Genomic DNA, 22,556 nt, shown 5'->3' with positions numbered 1-22,556 from the left:
ACTGGAATAGAATAGAAAGAAGTGGATTGAGTTTATTAATCTTCGTTTCTTTTCAGTGATGATGATGTGGAAGAAACACACCCAATGGATGGAAACGATAGTGATTATGATCCCAAAAAAGAAGCCAAGAAGGAGGTAATGATGATCATTAGAGTGCTTGTAATTGTTCTACAATCCACTTGAAAAAAAATGAATAGTACATATGAAAAAAAAATTTTTGTACAATAGGTTAGGAGGTAGTAAATTTCAACAGTAATTGGAGGTTTTTGGAAAAACGGTAACATCAAGAACACCAATTAACCAGTGATTAAAGTAATTTGGGGGTTATCTCATCTACTCAGAAGTATAAAAGCCCTGCCACAAGGCCTATTCTCTTTGTTTTTGGCTGTACCCATAGCACGTGGAAGTTCCCAGGCCAGGGATCAAACCCATGCCACAGTTGCAACCCTATTCTTTAAACCATAGAAAACAACTCAAACCACCCTCAGATGACACAATATTAGGTATATAAATTTTTGGAGAACATCTTGTTTATTCCATGTTAGAGCAAATTAGAAATTAGTACCAGGTATATTGACAGCAGTGAAAATTTAAAGCTGTCTCAGAGGAAGAAATGGAAGAATCCCCAACCAGCAAAGCACTCAGATTCTTCAATATGATGATAGTAACGATGACTTAAAGTCATTAAAAAGAGACATTTCAGGGAGTTCCCGTCGTGGCGCTGTGGTTAATGAATCCGACTAAGAACCATGAGGATGCGGGTTCGGTCCCTGGCCTTGCTCAGTGGTTAAGGATCCGATGTTGCCGTGAGCTGTGGTGTAGGTCACAGACATGGCTCGGATCGGTGTTGCTGTGACTCTGGCGTAGGCCGGTGGCTACAGCTCCGATTCGACCCCTAGCCTGGGAACCTCCATATGCCGCGGGAGGGGCCCTAGAAAAGGCAAAAAGACAAAAAAAAAAAAAAGAGAGATTTCAAATTGATAAACATGCTCGTTTATTAAGGCAGGGAATGATAATACATTTACGTTACAATTACATAATTGTAGAAAATGGACCCAAGGTTGATTGGTAAGGGCTTGTGATGTATAAGCAACTACAGAATAGTGAAAATAACATTGAAAAATTGAAGATAAATTGTGACTTCAGCCAATTTAATGATTCCCATTCCTTCTCTTAAGGAACTCGATGCCATGGCCCATTCTGGTCTTTGTCATCTTTCATCAATGAAAATTTTAAAATCCTACTCTTACCTCAACCTGATATTTTACTGATTTTCTTACAATTGCTAAGTGTTCTCAAGTCCCTTGATTCCTTCATTTTTTTCCCCCAGGTTTCCTTGTCGCCCTGAACCATAGACCCAAGTTGCTTAAATTGCTCTCTTCCTAGTATCTTTAACTCCCCATTTCTCTTACTCTTCTGCTACACCTTCCCTAAACCTATAAATCCACAATGTGGATCAGTTGCTAGTAGCAGGAGAAAATTGCATAATCATGTACATTGTTGCTACTTACAAAATGCAGTTTGCAATCTCAGGGTAGTCCTTGGGATCTCTGTTTTTAATTTATAAACTTCCGGTTTTTTGTTTTTTATTTTTCTATTGGTAACGTTTGTTTTTCTTTTCTTTTTTCTTTTTTGCTTTTTAGGCCCGCACCCGCAGCATGTGGAAGTTCCCAGGCTAGATGTCGAATCAGAGCTGCAGCTGCCAGGCTCTGCCACAGTCACAGCAACGCAGACTCCGAGCTGCACCCTACACCACAGTTCACGGCAATGCTGGATCCTTAACCCACCGAGTGCGGGCAGGGATCAAACCCACATCCTCATGGATACTAGTCGGATTCATTTCCATTGCACCACAACGGGAACTCCAGTAATATTTAAATAACAGGATTTTTCCGATGATCAAAGAGGTAATATTTATCATTAAAACACTTATTACAGTACTCAGGACATAGTAAATCTTGAATAAAAGTTATTGTATAAGCAGCTATTTGCACATTCATCCCATTCTACACATCACCCACCACCTCTCCACTCCTCTAAAAAATTTAACAGGTAACTTCACTTTCTGCTTCACTGAGAAAATATCAAGCAGGAACTCCCTTAAACTTCCGGCCTTTCGCTTGACTACCCTTTTTATCTGAATATATTCACACTTAGAACATTCTAATAAAGTTATACTAAAATCATTGTAAGTCTCTGAGGCCGGAGCTCAGTAACATGTCATGTCTGATGTCCCCTAGGCCTTCACGCGGTGCTCCTTGTCCGCGTCCTTGCTGGTGCTTGATAGGATCAGGCTTGATGTTGCAGATCCCGTAATACGGAAGTACTGTGCTGATTGCTCCTCTCACAGCAAGAAAGGCCACTGCTTGTTTGAGCCTCTCTGACCCTTCATTTTGCCTCTAGGACTTTTTCCACCAGTTAGCCTTTCTCTTCGCCATACTTGCAACTTTTTCATTGCAGCCCAGAAGTATGCTCCAGTCTTTCACTGGAAAGCACGACTGTCTCTCAGCCAGTCTAGAAAGAACTATCCTCCTTAGTGCTTCACTCTCAAGTTTGCTTCCGTCAGACTTCTGGCCCTTCGCTTCACTGAAACCGCTGGTAGAGGTCAGCAGTGACCTAACGGGCTGTTCACTGTACTCTCCTTGTGCCTCCTCTGTTAATTCAAGCTGTTTTTCTTCTGAAAATCTCTCTTTGACTTTTGTAACACCATTCTTTGATCCCTGCCTACCGTTTTAACCATTGTGTCTCAATTTTAGTGACTTCTTTTTCTCAAATACTGTATTCATTTTGTCATTACTGTTTTTAATTCTGTCTCAAGTAAGTGTAAATTTTGTTCTTTTCTCTTTGTTCTTCTATGTGACTGCTTTATTTTTAGGTTCTCAGTTCTCTGAGTTGCTGAAATTTTCCATTTTAATTTACCTTAATCTACCTTATCTCCATGCTTCCAGACTGTGCACCACACCTTCTAGTCCGTCCTTTACCCTATTGCCAAAGAAATCCTTTAAAAACCAGATTCACTGTTTGCAGCCCTCCCATGGCTTTGTCCAAAGGATGAAACACTCTCTCTAGTTAGGCATTCCCTACCCCACCCCACTTATGTTCACTTTACTAAGAGGGTTTCAGGTGTTTGGTTTTTTTTGTTTGTCTTTGTTTTTGTTTTTGCTGTACTTGCAGCATATGGACGTTCCTGAGCCAGGGATCAAACCCGGGCCACAGCTGCAACCCAAGCTGCAGTAGTGACAGTGCTGGATCCTTGACTCACTGTGCCACAAGAGCACTCCAGTCCATTTTTTTCGAGAATTCCCTTTCTTCCCAAATCTGCCTGGCATAGTCCTCATAACTCTACCTGTCCGTGATCTCTCCTGTGCCCTATCTTGAATTGACCACCTCCCTGTTTTTCTTTAAACCTATCGCAATATTCATTGAGCTGGGTGGTACTTCTTTACATCTGGTCTTCCCTCACCCACCCGCCTGTCCCTGGGTGGTAGGCGCTTAAAGAGCAAGAATTGTGTCTTACCTACAGGGCCTTGTATGCAGTAGGCATTCGGTCAAACTTATTGGTAACAAATGAGAAAGCATGTTATAAACTCTTGATTATTACTGTACAAATATGAGAGGTTAGGGATTTGGGTTTAGTTATCTAGAAAAAGTGTGTATGTGGAATACTGTTTTGCTCAAGTATGGAAGATGATATTTACACATTTGGTCTTTTGTTTGCCTGTCATCTCCTCCTATTAGCAAATACAGTGTGAGGAGTATAAATTAAAAAGTGTTAAAAACAGGAGTTCCTGCTGTGGTGCAGTGGGTTAAGGATCCAGCGTAGGTCTTATCTGTGGCTTCGATTTGATCCCTGGCTTGGGATCTTCCATATGCTGATGGTGCAGCCAAAAAAGTAAAAAACAGCAACAAAGTGTTAAAAACACACTGCAAGGTTGTGGTCCTGGACTGGCACCTTATGTCAGTGGGATCATTCCATCTTTCACACGTGGTAGGGACACTAGGCAGGGAATGATACTCTATTATTGCCTTTAACACACGTCTTTATAGCTGTTTCTGCATGTTGTTGACACATTATATGGAAAAGGTTTTTTTCTCTTTTTTAACTTTTAAATATTATGAACTATTAATACCATAGACTATATAGAGTTTAAAGAATAATAATAAAAAAAAAAAACCAAACACCAATGTGTCCATCACTGAGCTTAAGAAACAGAAGTCCGGAGTTCCCGTCGTGGCGCAGTAGTTAACGAATCCGACTAGGAACCATGAGGTTGCGGGTTCGGTCCCTGCCCTTGCTCAGTGGGTTAATGATCCGGCGTTGCCGTGAGCTGTGGTGTAGGTTGCAGACGCGGCTCGGATCCCGTGTTGCTGTGGCTCTGGCGTAGGCCGGTGGCTACAGCTCCGATTCAACCCCTAGCCTGGGAACCTCCATATGCCGCGGGAGCGGCCCAAGAAATAGCAACAACAACAACAAAAAGAAACAGAAGTCCTGTGTATTTTCTTTATTGCATCCCCCTTCTCTCCAGTAGGAACCTCTGTCTTGAGAAAGAGACTCTATTTGAAAATTAATCGATTATTCACTCCCTTTTTATAGTTTTGTCACAAAGTTATGTATCTTAGCAACTCACATTCAGTTTTGTCCATTTCAGACTTTATTTAAATAGGATTATATTGTACGTATTCTCCAGCTACCTCCATTTTTTTTGTTGTTTTCCAACCTGTTTTCACAAGTCATTTCCAGTGCTGTTATACTGTTCCGTTGTATGCATGTGCCGTCACTTAGCCGTTCTCTAATCAGTGGACATCATTTCTAGCTTTTTATTATTATGATTAATACCGATAAGAACATATCCTGGATACATATATATGTATGGGTTCCTTTGGGACCGTGGTTCTCAGCTAGGTTTAGTCACCTACAGAAGGGGCATTTAAAAATGATGGACGTGTTTTTGGTTAAAGGGCACCACTGCCATATAGTGGGAGAGTGATGCCAGTTGTTCTGAAGTACACAGCATAGATCGTTCCACCAAAATGCCAACAGTGACTTAGTGCGTGGTAACACCCTAGGATTGTTTGGAGTAGAGTCACTCTATTTTAGGGTATAACCATGTTTAACTTTACTAAGTAATGGCAAATTATTTTCTACATTTGATGTACTTCCATTGGGCTCTAAAGTACTCATTATCTACTTCCTTGCCAGTACTTTATATGATCAGGCTTTCTAGATGTTAGAAATCTGATAAATCTGGAGTTCCTGTTGTGGCTCAGCAGTAGCGAATCTGACCAGTATCCATGTGGATGAGGGTTTGATCCCTGGCCTTTCTCAGTGGGTTAAGGATCCAGTGTTGCCATGAGCTCTGGTATAGGTCGCAGACACAGCTCGGATCCCGAATTACTGTGTCTGTGGTGTAGGCCAGCAGCTGCAGCTCCAATTAGACCCCTAGCCTGGGTACCTCCATATGCCATGGGTACAGCCCTAAAAAGAAAAAAAAAAATCTAATAAATCTGTTAAATACCTTATTGTATTCTCAGTTCATTCATCGAATTACTAATGATGCTGATTATTTTCCATCTGTTTATTGTCTACTGTATCTTTTTTAATGCTTATTTTTTTATCAATTGTTTGTTTTTGTCTTTAAGAAGAAGACATAACATATTAAAAATTTTTTTTCTTACTGAATTTCTTATATATTTTGGATATTAATTCTTTAGTTAAATGTAGAGTTCCCGTGTGGCACAGCAGAAATGAATCTGATTAGTATCCATGAGGATTCAGGTTTGATCCCTGGCCTCGCTCAGTTGGTCAGGGATCTGGCATTGCTGGGAGCTGTGGTGTAGCACAGATGCAGCTCAGATCCTGCATTGCTGTGGCTGTGGTGTAGGCCGGCAGCTGTAGTTCTAATTCAACCCTAGCCTGAGAACTTCCATATGCCGTGGGTGAGGGCCTTTAAAAAAAAAAAAAAAAAAAAAGCAGATGGAAATGAACAGAAAGTAATGCTTCTATCCTGCCCTAAGAAGCAAAAAAAAAAAAAAAAAATGTGTTGCATAGATCTTTTAGCAGTTCCTGATTTATCTTTTTTAATCTCTTTACATGCTTTTGACAAATAGCTATTTTATCAAAAGCATGTAAATATTCAAAGTTCAGTATTCTTTTATACTTTTTCTTTAAGTTTTAAAGTTTTGCATTTTACACTTACGTCCTTGATCTTTTTGTAATTAGGTTTCGTTCGTATTGTAAGAGACTCATTTTTATTTATTTGTTTTCTAGTTTGCAAATGAGTTCATCTCTTTCAACTGGTCTGCCATGTCAGCTTTATCATATATAGGGCTTCTATGTATATGCATGGCTTTCTTGTCTGCTCCTCTTGTCAGTTAAATATCTCTTGCCAGCACCACAATGTCTGGTTTTTTTGTTTGTTTGTTTTTTCCCTTTTCAGGGCCCCCACCCCCGAGGAATATGGAAGTTCCTGAGCTAGGGTTCGAATCAGAGTTGTAGCTGCCTGCCTACACCACAGCCACAGCAATGCAGGATCCAAGCTGCATCTGTGACCTGTACCACAGCTCATAGCAATGCTGGATCCTTAACCCACTGATCAAGGCCAGGGATCAAACCCATGTCCTCATGGATACTAGTTGGGTTTGTTACCACTTAGCTACAATGGGAACTCCCACAGTGTCTTAATTACTCTAATTTCATCCTAAGTCTTGGTAGTCTCTAGAATAAGTCCCATTATTTGATAGTACTACTTTTTTTTTTTTTTTTTTTTTTTTTGTCCTTTTGCCATTTCTTGGGTTGCTCCTGCAGCATATGGAGGTTCCCAGGCTAGGGGTCAAATCAGAGCTGTAGCCACCGGTCTACGCCAGAGCCACAGCAACGCAGGGTCCGAGCCGCGTCTGCAACCTATACCACAGCTCATGGCAATGCCAGATCCTTAACCCACTGAGCAATGCCAGGGATTGAACCCGCAACCTCATAGTTCCTAGTCAGATTTGTTAACCACTGAGCCACGATGGGAACTCCTATTTGGTAGTACTTCTTAAGGATAAGGTCCTTGGCTGTTCTTAGACCTTTGCTCTTCAAACTTTAGATTCCTAGGAAAGCCTTACTTGATGTTCGATTGACTCTGCATATAAACTGGAGAAAAATGAAATCTTTATTTAACTGTGTGTAGATTAGTTTGCATTTCCTGTGTAGAGATTTATATTATTTGAAAATTATAGCAGTTTTATTTCTTTTCAATCCTTATAATACCTTTTATTTCTTCCCTTACTGGACTGGTTAGAATCACCAGTGTAATGTTGAAGAGAGGTGATGATAGCAAATATTTTTATTGTATTCCTGATTTTAGAGTGAATTTTATGTTTCACCATCAAGAATGTCGTTAAAGGTTGTTGACTTGCTCACATGACTGGTAGATGGTATGCTAGCTATCACCTAGCATTCCTCTGTAGCCTGGTGGTCCCTGAGTAATCTTCTTATCCCACAGTAATCATCCCCAAAGTACCACATAGAAGCTTCCCAGCCATTTCTGGCCTAGCCCTAAAAGTTAGTCAGTGTTGGAGTTCCTGTCCATGGCTCAGTGTTTAACTAATCCAACTAGGAACCATGAGGTTGCAGGTTCGATCCCTGCCCTTGCTCAGTGGGTTAGGGATCCAGCGTTGCCGTGAGCTGTGGTGTAGATCAAAGAGGCGGCTCGGATCCCAAGTTGCTGTGGCTGTGGTGTAGGCCAGTGGCTACAGCTGCAATTCAACACCTAGCCTGGGAACCTTCATATGCCATGGGTGCGGCCCTAGAAAAGGCAAAAAAAAAAAAAAGAGAAGTTACTCGGTGTCACAAGTACTGCATTCTGTTGATTATAAGTGAATTACTAAAGTTGGTCCAAAATGAAGGAGAACAGGATAAGGAGCCCCACTTTTCAATGACTGGAATGTTGAGGAATCTGAAGACATGTTTTCAAACCTCCAAGTCTAGAATGTTGAATTTTCATAAATGTTTTTACATGTGTACCTAATACATAGTCTAATTATTGGTTACAGGATTTTTATGTGTCTTAATTGAAGCCTGTCAGTTCTGTGACAATATTCTATTACTGCTTCCCTATTTGCTAGTTGTTTTATGTTGGTTTTCATGTGCTTATCTGATGGATTATTGAGAGGTAATACTTTTTATATTTTGAAACTATTGTTATTAGGTGCATAGAAGTCTGAAATTCTTTTAGCTTGTAGAATTGAGCTTCCTATCAATATGTAATGACCCTTTCATCTCTTGTAATGTCTTCTGTTTACAAATTATCTTGTCTGATTTTCTCTACCATCTTTCTTTTGTTAAGTGTTTGTCTGGTGTATCTTTATTATTTCAACATTCCTGTGTCCTCCCATTTTAAGTGTGTGACTTACAGGCGCATGTAAGTGGGATTTTATGTTTTATCTAGAGAGTTTAGCTCTTTAATACTGGTCGTGATCATTGATATTTGTATTATCTTTCTTATTTTTACTTTCTCTTTGACCTGCTTTTTCTTTATGGCTTTCTTTTTGGATTAAGAATCCATCTCTTGCTTAACTTTTTTTTTTTTACTATCTATTAGTTTGGAATGTTTTTGAATCTCTTTTCTTATTGTGTACCCTAGAAATTTTATCCTGCATATTTAACTTAAGTCTAATATTGGTGCTTTTAATGAGTTTCTGATTAATGTAAAGCCTTTAGAATGCTTTGACTTCAACCACTACCCTCCTAACTTATATGCTGTATTTGTCCAGTTTTAGTTACGTCTTGTTTTTCTAATATCTCAAATTAAACATATAGTTAATGTCAATTTAGATTTACCCACATGCTTAGTTTATTTTGCTCACCATTCTTTCTTTCTTTGAAAATAATTTTCCACGGCATGTGGAGGTTCCCAGGCAAGGGGTCAAATCAGAGCTACAGCTGCTGGCCTACGCCACAGCCACAGCAAGGCCAGATCTGAGCTGTGTCTGTGACCTACACCACAGCTCACAGCAATGCCGGATCCTTAACCCACTGAGCAAGGCCAGGGATTGAACCCGCAACTTCATGGTTCCCAGTCAGAGTTGTTTCCACTGCACCATGATGGGAACTCCTGAAGTATATCTTTTACAGATTAATTTGGTGAGAGTCTGTTGGTTATACGCACAGTCCGTTTGGGAATGTCTGAGATGTCTCTTTCTTCCTTGTTCTTAAAGCCTTAGTTTTGCTTGGGTTAGACTCCTAGGTTAACAAATATTATTTGAGGATATTATTTTGTTGCTTCTCATGTCTGTCATTGCTTCAGAGAATTTTGCTTGTCCTTCCTTTGGAGATAATGCAGCTCTTGGCTTTACTTTTATGATCTCTTCTTTGTCTTTAATGTTTTGTAGTTTCATTTCGATGTATCTGAGTATGGATTTCTTTTTTTAAACTTGCTTTGGATTCATTTGTACTTTCTGAATTGGTCTTAAGTTCTGTAAAACTCTCATTTGTTGCTTCTTTGAATAGCTTCTCCCTCATTCTCTTTGTTCTTCCTCTGAGGGATACTTTTAGAGATGCGATGGACTTTTCACGTGTCTCTTAGCCACTCGTATTTTCTATCCTCTTGTCTTTACATATTTCTCTACTATGTTGTGGGTATTTTTCTCATACATACATTCAAAGTCACTCATTTTATTTTTTTGCAGTTGATGATAAAGGTATTTTTTCTTAATTTTTAAAATTAAAGTATAGTTGATTTACAAAGTTCTGTCAATTGCTGTACAAAAATACATATATATACGCATACATATGTATGTATCCATGCATTCTTTTTCTCATATTTCCTTCCATTATGCTCTATCACTAGAGATTGGATATAGTTCCCTGTTCTATACAGAACAGCCTCATTACTTATCCATTCTAAAGGTAATAGTTTGCATCTACTAACCCCAAACTCCCAGTCCCTCCCACTCCCTCCCCCTCCGTGAAGTCACTCATTTTCTTTTGTGCCCTGTCTAAAATGCTAAGTAATCCATCCATTGAGTTTCTAATCTTAATTGTATATATATGTATTTTTTTTATTTCTAGATGTTCTATTTCGTTCTTCTGCATTCTGCTTGGTCAGTTTTGATGGTCTTATTCCTTATGGGTATATTCCATATTTTCAATTCTGGCTTTCACGTCTTTATACACATGTAACACACTTATTGTATTCTCTTTATCCAGTAATTCTAATAATCTGCAACCCTTGCAGATATAAAGGTTATTTGCTTTCTGCTGTGTTTCGCTCATAGGGTTTGTTTGGCAGTTTGTGGTTGTGAGCTCATTTTCCTTGGAACATATTTGTGGAAAGTGTTTGAGACTTAGGTTTATAGTGCATTCTTCTAGCGACAGTTTTCATTTACTTCTGCTAAGTGTCTGAAGGCCCTACTGTAAACCTGAGACACTTTAAAGTAAATTTTTGATGTGGGGTTTTTCAGGCCAGACAGATCATGCAGATTTAGTCCCCAAATCTATGCCTATGGTTAGGGATTTTTAGAAGAGTTTGTTCTTTGTTTGTTTTGTTGATTATTTGTTTGTTTCCTTTTCATTCAGCCAAAGATGAAGTAGGCATGACTTTCTTTAATTATCCTCTCCCTCTGCAGGGCAGGGGCATTTTTCCTACTTGGCACGATGATGAAGTCCCCTTCCAGAGTTCCGGCTTTAACACCTGTGCCCTGTACCTATTGGTCATTGAAGCCTATGCTTTAGGCACATGTCAGCTCCTGCGTACTCACTTATCCCTCTGGATTCCTGCTCTCTCATCCTTTTTGGTCTCTGAAGGATTTCCTTACTTCTCTGCCAGCTCAGAAATGATTTAAAAAGATTTTTAAAAAAATACTTGATCCAGCAATTTTAGGAGTGCTATACTTGGAAGAGTTTCCCTGAATCTCAAATCTACCATGTGTTGCTTTGAGTTGATTTTCAAGAAACAAAGTGGATTATATTTCAGTATACAATCATTTTATGACTTTTACTTGGAGTTCCTTTTCCAAAGAATTGGATTATTAAATCTTTTCAGTAAAATAGCCTTCAACCTAAAGGACACAATTTCCAATGGATCCTCTCTCAGAATCACAGAATAACGTTGTATTTTCACATCACGCTGTGAAGAATGTTGCAACTTACAGTGAAATCCTACTTAAGAGCGCAACAGTGATCATCACTGGAACTTTTCTAACCTCTCCCCAAATGCAAATTTGAATTTTATGTTATTCACAGATAGACTTGGAATAACGCTGTGCCTTTTTTTAATTTTTAAAGGCATAGGTTCTCTTTCAGCAACTCTAAAGTGATGTAATGAAATGTTATTTCTTTTTTACCAGTTGTCTAATCTGCTACTTGTCATAATTCCTTATTTGCCCCTTTTTTTACTTTCTTTAAAAACTTTGCTCTTAATAAATTATAGGTTTTTCTCCCCCCGCCCTTTATTGCTGAGGGATATTATACCCCATCTTGATATCTTGAAAGCAAACAAATCGTTTAGAGTCCACTTTAGCTTTTCTTCTGTTCATAGTCGTCTGGGTATAGAAACCAAACATTGTGTTGAGTGGCTTAATCAAAGATACGGTTATGTCATATGTTTATTTTCCCTAACTGATGGGCTTCTGTGTGTGTGAGTGAGTTTGGACTCATGTGTGATAAAATTGATTAGAAGTATTTCGTAGGTGTCCTTAGTGTAACAGATACTTCTACTGGTAATAGACTGTTTTCAATTTATACATGGGTGAAAAACCAAATGAGCTTTTACTCTATCTTTATTCTTCCAGGGTAATGCTGATCAACCTGTCCAAACTAGCAAGATCGGACTGGGGAGGAGAGAGTATCAGAGTTTACAGCACCGCCATCATTCTCAGCGGTCTAAGTGCCGTCCCCCCAAGGGCATGTATTTAACCCAGGAAGACGTGGTAGCTGTTTCCTGTAGTCCCAGTGCGGCCAACACCATCCTGAGGCAACTGGACATGGAGTTGATCTCTTTAAAACGTCAGGTATTTTTATAAAAATTTTATTTTTAATGATTCTATCCATTTTGCTTATCTGCTTTTACCTCAGTAAATTCAGGCTTTTTGGAGGTTTTCTCAGCCACCCATTTACATAAGCTGTGTTTTTTATTTGCCTTGTTTCCAAATTACATGGTGCCTCTGTTCATTCTAGATTTGAATCCCAGTATCTCTTCCCATTAGCTCTGTGATCTTGGGGTATAACAGAATCTCTCTTAAGCGTCCATTTTTTGCCTATAAAATGTGAGGTAGTAATCATATTTCTCTTGTAGGTTGTTGGGAATTGTTTGAGATGATTCACACAGGTTGTTCGGCAGTGCTTGACACATTTTGAATGCTCGGCGAATAGCGGCTGCCCTCTTCATTGTCACCATTATCTCCAGTAGTGGCAGCAGCAGCCTCGTGGAAGTGCCCTTAGGGCAGGCAGGTTAAGAGTTAGGTTCTAGAGTCAGTGATCCTAAAGTCTGACCCTAGGTGTACGTCTACTTCCTGTGTAGCCCTAGGGGAGCTGTTTAACTTCTCTCAACTTCAGTTTCCTCGTCTTGAGATGAGGATGACCACATGATGGTTGGAAGGAATTAAACAAGATGATGTATGCAAGTGCTGAAACATTAGTGCCCATGGCACATGTATGTGCTCAGTTAAATGGGTGTCTCTGGCCTTTCTCGGTCTTCTTTTCCTTTATTTATTTATTTGTTTGTTTCTGTTGTTGTTTTAGGTACTCTTCTAAGTCTGTACTCCTTGGGTCTATATTAACCAACCTTACACCATTTGCCAGTGACTTCTGAGTCTACTTCTCAAGCCGTGGCTTTTCTCAGGCTCTGTAGCCACATTTCCAGCTACCTGCTAGACATCTCATCTAACCCCCAAAAGACTTTTTTCTCTGTTCCCAGTCTGTTGAAACATCAGAATCATCTCTGACTCACCCCTTGCCTTTATCACTCCCCCAACACATACACACCCAAGTGGTAAGTTATGTGAGTTTTATCTCTGAAGTTTCGTTTAAATCAGTCCCTGTATTTTTACTCTCATCCCTGCTGCCCTTGTCCAGGCCTTTATCACCTCTTACCTGACGTAACTGTCTTACTGATTCCCCTTGCTGTCCACCTCTCTTCAGCTCCGTGTTACACATTGTCGTCATTATTATCTTTTTATGATTCTGGTATCATCAAGATCACTCATCTTAAAGCTCTTAGTTTCTACCTGCCTTTAGTAGGTTACAGCAAAGGTAGACAGGAATTTATAGAAAGGTCATGTTAAGAAATTCAAAATTCATCATGAGTTAGGAAACCACTGAAGGATTTCAAAAAGATACAATATGGGCATATTTGTGGTTTTTAGCCGTATCTCTTCATTTTTCTTTTTTTTTTAAAGTAGTGGCTCTAGAGATTACAATATGTATCCTGCGCTTACAGTATCCTCCTTGCTTAGATATCCCAATACGCACCCTTAGAGTTCGTATTATAGCCCTTCAGATATGATGTAAGAACCTCGCAGCAGTACAGTGTGGAACCAAGATAGTTTTTCTCTATCCCAAGTATCCCTTGACCCTGGTTACTCATCCAAACTGCCTTTCTATTTCTCTTTTCTTCTCCAGCAAACTTGCTGAATTAAGATCTACCACATTAGCTTCCTCTGCTTTCTTACCACCACTTATTCTCAGAGGCTTCCAATCTAGTTTTTGCCCCATGTCCTATCCCAGTTCTGCCACTGAAAAAGCAACGTAAGATTTCCTGGTGGCCTAACAGGTTAAGGGTCTGGCATTGTCACTGCTGTGGCTTGGGTTCAATTCTGGGCCTGGGAACTTCTGCATGCAGGGGTGTGGCCAAAAAAAAAAAAAAAAAAAAAAAGGATTGTTTATGAACAAGTTGCCAGGTCTTGCTTCTTATCTCTTTAACAGCCACTTCTCCCTTCTTAGAATTCCTTTCTTTTAACTTTTTTTTTTTCTTTAGTGCTAAACCCTCGGCATATGGAAATTCCCAGACGAGTGGTCTAATCGGAGCTGCAGCTGCAGACCTACACCACAGCTCACGGTAATGCCAGATCCCCGACGCAGTGAGCGAGGCCAGGGATCAAACCCACATCCCCATGGATACTAGTCGGATTGTTTCCGCTGCTCCATAACAAGAACTCCTCCTTTCTTTTAACTGTTAGGACCCTATATATAGAATCCATTCGATTGAATGCTTTGCCTTTAGTTGAACCATGAATGTGTGCAAGGCTCCCACCTTCAAACCCACAGCTCTCCTTCTCTTTAGAGAACTTCTGAAACGCTTTGCCTGCAATATTGTAAAAGTGCTCAGGATTTTTTTAAATAATGAAGGAATAAAATGTACTGTCACCTATAATCTCACTTAATCCTCAATGCTGTTCCTTTACTACTGCTTCACTCGTAGACTATTTTCATTGATTTTTATAAAGGAACTTTTTGAAAGCTTTAAGCTCCTTTCTTGGATGTTCATTTGCTGTGTAACATAGTAAAGGTTTGCACTCTTGGGTTTATAAATTCTACCACCTTTATGTCCCACACACATCTCCTGAACGGTATCCAGACTGAATCCTTCCCTGTCCACCTAGTTATCGCTTCCTCGTTTTGCCTTCCCTGTCTGGGCGCCTGGCACCACATACACTCGGTTATTCCAGCCGGGGACTAAAGAGTTCTTCCTGGTTCCTTCTTCTCTCTAATTCTGACAGTCGGTTGTTTTCCGGGATGTGTCCATTTTGATTCCAGGTTCTTTCTTTGGCCCATCTCTGCATGCAGCCACCACCACCACCACTCCTTCAGTCCTACCCTCTCAACCAAAGGCCTCAGTATTTCTCCTTTGAATTGTTAAATTAATTTCCTTCCTCTTCACTCCATTCTGTTCTCCAGGTTACTACTGGAAGTATCTCTATAAAAGGCAAATATGGTTATGTTGCTCCCTTGCTTAAAAATCCTTTAGGTAAAAATCCATTCACCCTTTAGGCAGAATTCAGATTCTTTGATCTGGCGCCATCCTAGCTGCTTGCCTGTGCTTTAGGGCTTTCCTGTCTTCCTAAATGCTATTCTGCCTGGAAAGCATTTCTTCCCTACAGTCTTGTCTCCCTGCTTCATTGTTATTCATCCCTTCAAACTCTTAAGTGTCATCTCTTCTGGAAAACTTTCCCTAATCTTCCGAACTCCCCACACCTACTAACACACATACAAACACACTTACTCACTTTCTCTCTCCAAGACTAGCTTAGGTGTTCTAGCACTTAGCATACTTGTATATTTATTTATCTCCCACATAATTTATGAAATGTTTAAAAACTGAGACTTCACACTTTATCTCTGAATATCTATCCAACCTGACTGATCAGCTAATGACATTTGAACCAACCTAGATTCATACATTCTAGCTATGTTTTTAAGATCTCGGGTGGGGAAAAAAAATTGCAAATCACTTTGTAAATATCTGATTGGCCATGCTGGAAAAACAAAAACAGGAAAAAAAGTAAACAAAGGAACAACCAAAAAAGTCCATAACCCTTAATATTCTAGTTGCTAGTTGAATAGTAGTTTAAAACTTGAGGAGTTCCAGCCGTGGCTCAGAGGAAACAATCTGACTAGCATCCATGAGGATGCAGGTTCGATCCCTGGCCTCACTCAGTGGGTTAAGGATCTGTCATTTCTGTGAGCTGTGATGTAGGTCACAGATGCTGCTCGGATCCCACGTTACTGTGGCTGTGGCATAGGTCGGCAGCTACAGCTCCAATTTGACCCCTAGCCTGGGAACCTCCATATGCTGTGGAATGGCCCTAAAAAGCAAAAAGCAACAACAACAATAACAACAAAAACTTGGCATGGTTCAAAATCAGGTTCTGCCTCCTATTTATTTATTTTTTTTTAGATTTTTTTTTTTTTAATTAAGGGTTTTTTTTTTTTTTTTTTTTTTTGTCTTTTCTAGGGCCACTCCCACGGCATATGGAGGTTCCCAGGCTAGGGGTCTAATAGGGGCTGTAGCTGCCGGCCTACACCAGAGCCACAGCAACGTCTGCAACCTACACCACAGCTCACGGCAATGCCGGATCCTTAACCCACTGAGCAAGGCCAGGGATGGAACCTGCAACCTCATGGTTCCTAGTCAGATTCGTTAATTCGTTAACCACTGCGCATGACGGGAACTCCATGCCTCCTATTTTTATAGCCTGGGGAGTTTCTTAACTTCTTTGTGCCTTACCTTCCTCATCTGTAAAATGATTACAATAGGAATAAAGTTAGTTCTGCTATAATGCTTGTTTTGAAAACATGAATTGGTTTCAACACAATTGATATTCTAAGGAACAGTTTGAGCATAATGTGCATTTTGCATTTGCTTACATGTAATTTTTGTTAGTGGAAACACTGCCTGTAGCTGAGTACATACCCACACAGTTCACATGTACACCACCTACCTCGATTACTGTGTGTTATGTGCCATCTACATCCACATCCAGTGTTAAAACTTTTCATTTGATTTCAAATAACCCTTCGACCCTTTCCCAATAACTCACAAGCTGTAGTTATTTTGATACTCACTTAGGTAAGCCACCCTTAAAGGTAAGGTACCATCTTTATGGTGGCAGCTGTGAATTTCTTGACCATTTAGAGTGTGTAGAAACGGTGCTATCATTTTTATTTGGTTTCTATCTTTTCTTCTCTGTCATTGATGAAGTTTTTGAGTGTTTTATCCCAAGCTCCTTTTCCCTATAAGCCCTGTCATTTTTATTGTGCAATTTTGTGTAGAGTTCAGTGGCTTTGAGAATGCATGTCAGGTGGTAACAGAACGGATTGTACTACTTCACAGAATGTCGTGTGATTAATTACATACAAAGCACCAACAATGATGTTTAGCATTGTAAACACCTAATAAATATGATCCACCCTCATCATTGTGATTCTTATTGGAATAATTGTTTTTTGATCAAAGCATTATGGTAATGAGAAATATTGGTGAAATTTAATTCTTGCATATACCTGTTGTCTTGAAGTACAAGAGACATTGTTACAGATGTTCAAATGCTATATACTTTGTGAACTGTGTCAGTCTGTTAGGTGGGTATATACTTGATGTGTAAGTTAGTCGAATGAACGTTGTTTCACCCCCTAAGTGTGGTAAGTGTTCCATCCTCCTGAACTAAAATTTGACGGGGTTTTGATACATATCCTTTTCATTTATTGAGTACTCAAAACTTCACCTAAGCACATGATCTGATTCATATTTTGGGTTGTTTTGTTGAAGGTTCAGAATGCTAAGCAAGTGAACAGTGCGCTTAAACAGAAAATGGAAGGTGGAATTGAGGAGTTCAAACCTCCCGAGGTATGTTATTGCAAGAGTGTATGTGACAGAGTATGGTGACACCTCGTTCTCCGAGTTATCCAGTGTTCAGCTACTGTTTTGATTATCTGTATTGTTAATACGTTGAAGGTTTCGTAATATGGGTAATTTATTATGTCTCTCTTTTGTCATTTGGATAGTTAGTCTTTTGAGACTTGGCTGATGATGTAAGTTAAATCATGTCCTTCCTGTCCTTGGCACTTCCTATCAAGCAGAGTAATTAGGGAAAGTAGCTATACTGATAGGCCCAGTTCATGTGAGATGAGAAGGTGTACTTTGAGGTCTATAGCAGTGTTTATTCAGAGCCATTTCCCACCTGTGTAAATTGGTAACAGGAAAAAAAAAAGTCACAAGAAAAGGAGCTCGTTTTAACACAATTTTATTTTTATTTTGGATATTTGACTTTGGCTCAGGTTTCCAATTAGAATTTTAATATATGGGACTTACATTCTTGCACTCATATATCAGAAAACGTGAAATCGAGAAACAAGATCTAGATTGACCGTTTTCTCAAGTCTTACTTGTACTTCAGCGAAAACTTACTATGTGTTTGAATTTGTGACAATTAAGGGAGCTCTTCAATGCTCGAAGTCCAATCAAGTCTTTTTATAGAAGCTTCTATTATAAGACCTTTTTTTCTTTATTAAGACTCCTGTGTTATGCTTCATATCCTGCTTTTCTATAAATGTAATAATCAAATAATTCTATTTGGTCCTAATGAGATTCCCTCCACCCCCGTCACAGGTTGACTGAAATATCTGCAAATGAAATATGTCTGGGGCTGGGGGGAGGCAGAGGAGTAGTGCTTCAGACCAACACACCATATGCCATCTTACTCATTAGAATCTTTCAGAAAAAGGAAGAATCATCATGAAGGAAGTTGGTTTTGTTTTGAATAGTCTCTTTCAAGAAGGTTAGGTAATGCCAAGGAATGAAATGTGCCTAGACCACTGTCTCATTCCAAACCCACAGGTAAACTGAAACATTCTAGTGACATTTAAGTAAAGACAGTATAATACAAAGAATGCTGCTTTATTTTATGTTAAATTATTGCAACAAAAATCATTTTAAATTTTGTGTCGAAATTAATTTAATATTTAATTATACATTAAAATGCATAAAAGCAAAAAACTTAAAATGCCTGCATTTGTAATTTAAAATTAAAAATATAGCAGATATTGAAAACATTATGAGAATATCTTGAAGAACTTTATGGCTATAAGTTTGAAAATTTAAACAAAGCTGAGAAATTCCTAGGGAAAAAATGGCTTACCAGTTGTCTTAAAAAGAAAGAAAATGAATAATTTATAACCATTAAGTAAATGAGGGAACAGTTAACATTTTTCTAAGAAAATAGTTGGCTGAGGCAGTTTTACAGAAAAAGTCTACCAAATTTTCAAGGAAATGAAATTCTAATCTCAAATGTTCCAGGAAATTGCAGAATAGTCTCATTTATTATACGTGGGGAAGCTGGGCCTCAGAGAGGTTAACTGACTTGATCAAGATCACACATCTAGGGAGTTCCCGTCGTGGCTCAACGAAAGCCAATCTGACTAGTATCCATGAGGATTCGGGTTCGATCCCTGGCCTCACTCAGTGGGTTAAGGATCCAGCATTGCTGTGAGCTGTGGTGTAGGTCACGATGCGGCTCAGATCCTAAGTTGCTGTGGCTGTGGTGTAGACCAGAAGCTGCAGCTCCAATTCAGTCCCTAGCTTGGGAACCTCCGTATGCCAAGGGTTTGGCCCTAAAAAGCAAAAACCAAAACCAAAACCAAAAAACAAAAACAAAAGATCACACATCTAGTAAGTAGTGAAACTATGTTTTAGATTCTTAGAGTCTAAATGGCGTCCTGGATTAATACCATGCTGCCTCTTACATTTTTCGTATAACAGTAAAAAATGTATTAGATTCTCACATTTAAATGCAGTTACTGGGTTAGAAATTATCAAGCATCTCTTACAGCTCTTGCTTTATAAATAATGATCAAAACGAAAGGACCAAAGTCGTAACGTCACCATCCATACACTGAAATTTGTGTATTACTTTGAGCTTGGTTTATTGAACTCACATGACTTGAAAACTATATATATATGTTTTATCATCTGGAAAATGCCCAGTGTATATTTATATTTATCTTATTATTGCTATTGTTTTACAGGAGAGAGCAACCTGAATAGATGAATTTCAATATCTTAGATTAAAAGTCATACCAAAGACCTTGAAAAATCATCTACTCTATCCCCTTAACCTTAGGCTAGCTAGTAACCTAATACCTAATAAAAGAATTTTATTAACCTTTTAATCAATAGGCTACTAAATGGTATAACTCAACTGGAAGTAAACGAAAGGGAATTCCCGTTGTGGCACAGCGGAAATGAATCCGACTAGTATTCATGAGGACGCGGGTTTGATCCCTGGCCCTGCTCAGTGGGTTAAGAATCTGGCATTGACGTGAGCTGTGGTGTAGGTCGCAGATGTGGCTCAGATCTTGCGTTGCTGTGACTGTGGTGTAGGCTGGCAGCCACAGCGCCGATTCGATCCCTAGACTGGGAAATTGCATATGCCACAGGTGCAGCCCTAAAAAGACAAAATGCACACACACACAGAAAAAACAAAATGAAACAAAACCAGTTACGAAGATGCTTTACTTATTCAGGTAGTTGTATTTGTTATTTTCATTTAAGGGGAAAAAAAAATTGGTGAAGAAAGTCTATTCACTTCCGTAAGTATTTATTGACCACCAATTTCATATAAGGACTTAGATAGGCACTGTGGGATCAGGGGGGAGAGGGTAGATTTTTCCATCAGCTTTTTAAAAGAACAGCTTACAGTCTATATGTTAGAAGACACACTGATTACAGTTACATAATAGATTTATAAGTAAAGAGCTTAGGAAGAGAAGTGGCGAATATTCATCCTGACTAGGCCAATCGGGAAAGCCTTCCTAGAGGGGGGCGTTTTAACTGAAGTTTGAAGAGTAAGTAGGATTTTTGCACATACGAGAAGGGCAGGTGAGGGACTAATGTGAACAATGATTTGGTGTTGAGCTGTACTCAAAATACACATCCAGTGGGGAAAAATAAAAGCACTGAACGCTGGTTACGTGCTCATTATCGAGCTAATTATTATTGAGAGTTCAGTGAAAATATAAAAAAATATTTTCTCAAGAAGCATCTTGTCTACTTGGGAAGGCAAACTTGGTTGCAGAGGATGAACGAAGGGGTGTATGAAGGATGTTAATAGGACTCTTTATGATAGAGACCAGTGGGCAAGGCCTCTGGGAACAGAAGGCCTTTGTGAAAGCTCAGAAGGAAGTTTGCTTTTTAAATTTAGTCACATGGAAAGACTCTAACTTCTTCACTTTAGCAAGGAGGTAATGAAAAATTTTGAGTAAGCTGTCCTGGCAATTTATACAAGATAAATTAGACACTTTAGAGCTGCTAAAATAACGAGCATATGAGTGAGAAAGGGTAGTGTCAGGTTTTCATTGTATAAATGGACAGCAAGTGATAAGTCCAGAGAAGATTGCAAAGTAGAGGTTAATGTATTTGCTTGAAAGCATGTGAGAGTGTTGTGGGGAATGGTGGTATATTTGGTTATGCTTTGATTTGTCTTAGGTGGAGGTAGGTGGGGGAAAAGAGGTTAATGAATCCAGGAAGGAAGAAACTGAACAAGGAGTGCTTTTTGAAGCAAAAGATCACCCCATCTGTGGATGTTTTCATGCATACCTATGTGTGACATCCTTTCATTATGGATGTTGGGTGGAATTTTCAGCATCGTGTCGGTTTCACCTGGCGGCCTTTTCTCAGCTCTTCCAAGTCAGAGGTAGAATGAATCTACCACTGACAAAAGTGGGAACAATATGAAGACAGTTTAGCAGGAAGAAGATGCAATAAAGATGCTGAGTTCCCTAAGGATGTCATAGATTGTTCTAGAAGGCTCTCTGAGGCCATTTACATTATTATCACTTCTGTTGTATATTGTTTATATTACACACACATATGTATTACTTTATTTTATATTACCGCTTTATTTTTAAAACAACAGTATTTCAGGCTGGGGTTTGCTGAAAAAGAGTTCTCAGTGGTGCCTCGTAACCATAATTACCCCAGAGTTTTAGCTTCCTAGATGTAGTCCAGTTGGCCTTAAGTTAAACAGATCTCTACCAGTGTATCTTGGGTCTGCAAGAGAATAGAATAGGCAGTAGCTTAAAAGAATCCTCTGCCTTTTTAAATGTTCACCCTGCTCCTCCTGCAGTCTCCCTCTCTTCCCCTGTGTCCATTTTGTCGCACACGGACTAGGGAATTCCAGACAGCTTCAGCTCCCCTGCTGTAGGTTTCCACTGAAGCTTCTAGAAGGTTACCGTTGGTGCTAATGACCACACTCCACAGCTCGAGCTCCTTTCCCTTTGCCTTTCTCCGAGTCCTTCACACAGATGATGACGGCTTTCTTCCTTTAACGTTTGACTTCCCAGCTATAATTTTTCTTGGTATATGCAAATAAAGGCATTCCCCAAGTTTTTATCCTCAGAATTCAGTTGTCTTTTATTTGGAAATATCATACAGTCTCATCACTTTGCTATTTATTAAAGTCACATGATATGTACATTTAAATGACATAAATTAACCACAGATATTCAGCCAAATGAAATAGTGTATTTTTAGTAAGAACAAGTACAGTAGTGCTAGCAGCTCTGCCTAAACTCTATCTAATGGGTGTATGCCCCAGAGTGAGCAGTTGTGAGCAGGGAACTCACCGTTCCTTTACTCAAGTTTAGCTCCCACATGCCTCCTAAGCATTTCCTTGAACTGAACAAGATTCTAGTATTTAAATAAATATTTATAGGCATTCCTGTTGTGGCTCAGCTGGTTAAGAATCCACCTAGTGTCCATGAGGATGTGGGTTCAGTCCCTGGCCCCCCTCAGTGGGTTAAGGATCTGGCGTTGTCGTGAACTGTGGTTTAGGTCACAGATCCAGCTTGGATCCCAAGTTGCTGTGGCTCTGGTGTAGGCTGTCAGCTACAGCTCCCATGGACCCCGAGCCTGGGAACTTCCATATGCTGCAGGTGCGGCCCTTAAAAAAAGAAAAGAGAGGAAAAAAATAATACATATTCATATTTTTCATTCAGGACCATCCTAAATTCGAAGGAAAGGTTTCATCTGGGATTTAACTGAGAAACTAGCTGCCCATTGCAAAGCTGGACTTCCTGA

The 22,556-nt window shown here is 39.4% G+C and overlaps 1 protein-coding gene across 9 annotated transcripts in view; it reads left to right on the top strand.

Annotated features, from left to right (window-relative positions):
• The window catches only part of RCOR3 (REST corepressor 3), a 57,428-nt gene that overhangs the window by 17,647 nt on the left and 17,225 nt on the right, over window positions 1–22,556 (top strand). For all 9 annotated transcript variants that reach the window (XR_002336049.1, XM_021063868.1, XM_021063872.1 and 6 more), the window contains 3 exons: window positions 57–135; window positions 11,776–11,994; window positions 17,250–17,327. Coding sequence is in view for 8 of the 9 variants with exons in the window: in XM_021063868.1 (XP_020919527.1) it covers window positions 57–135; window positions 11,776–11,994; window positions 17,250–17,327 (376 nt within the window). In the remaining variant the exon portion in view is untranslated. The remainder of the gene's footprint in view (window positions 1–56; window positions 136–11,775; window positions 11,995–17,249; window positions 17,328–22,556) is intronic.

Source organism: Sus scrofa, chromosome 9, assembly GCF_000003025.6.
Source record: "Sus scrofa isolate TJ Tabasco breed Duroc chromosome 9, Sscrofa11.1, whole genome shotgun sequence".
In the NCBI taxonomy this organism is placed as follows: domain Eukaryota; kingdom Metazoa; phylum Chordata; class Mammalia; order Artiodactyla; family Suidae; genus Sus; species Sus scrofa.
The sequence above is the reverse complement of the archived record's forward strand: the minus strand, read 5'-3'. Positions and strand labels throughout refer to the sequence as shown.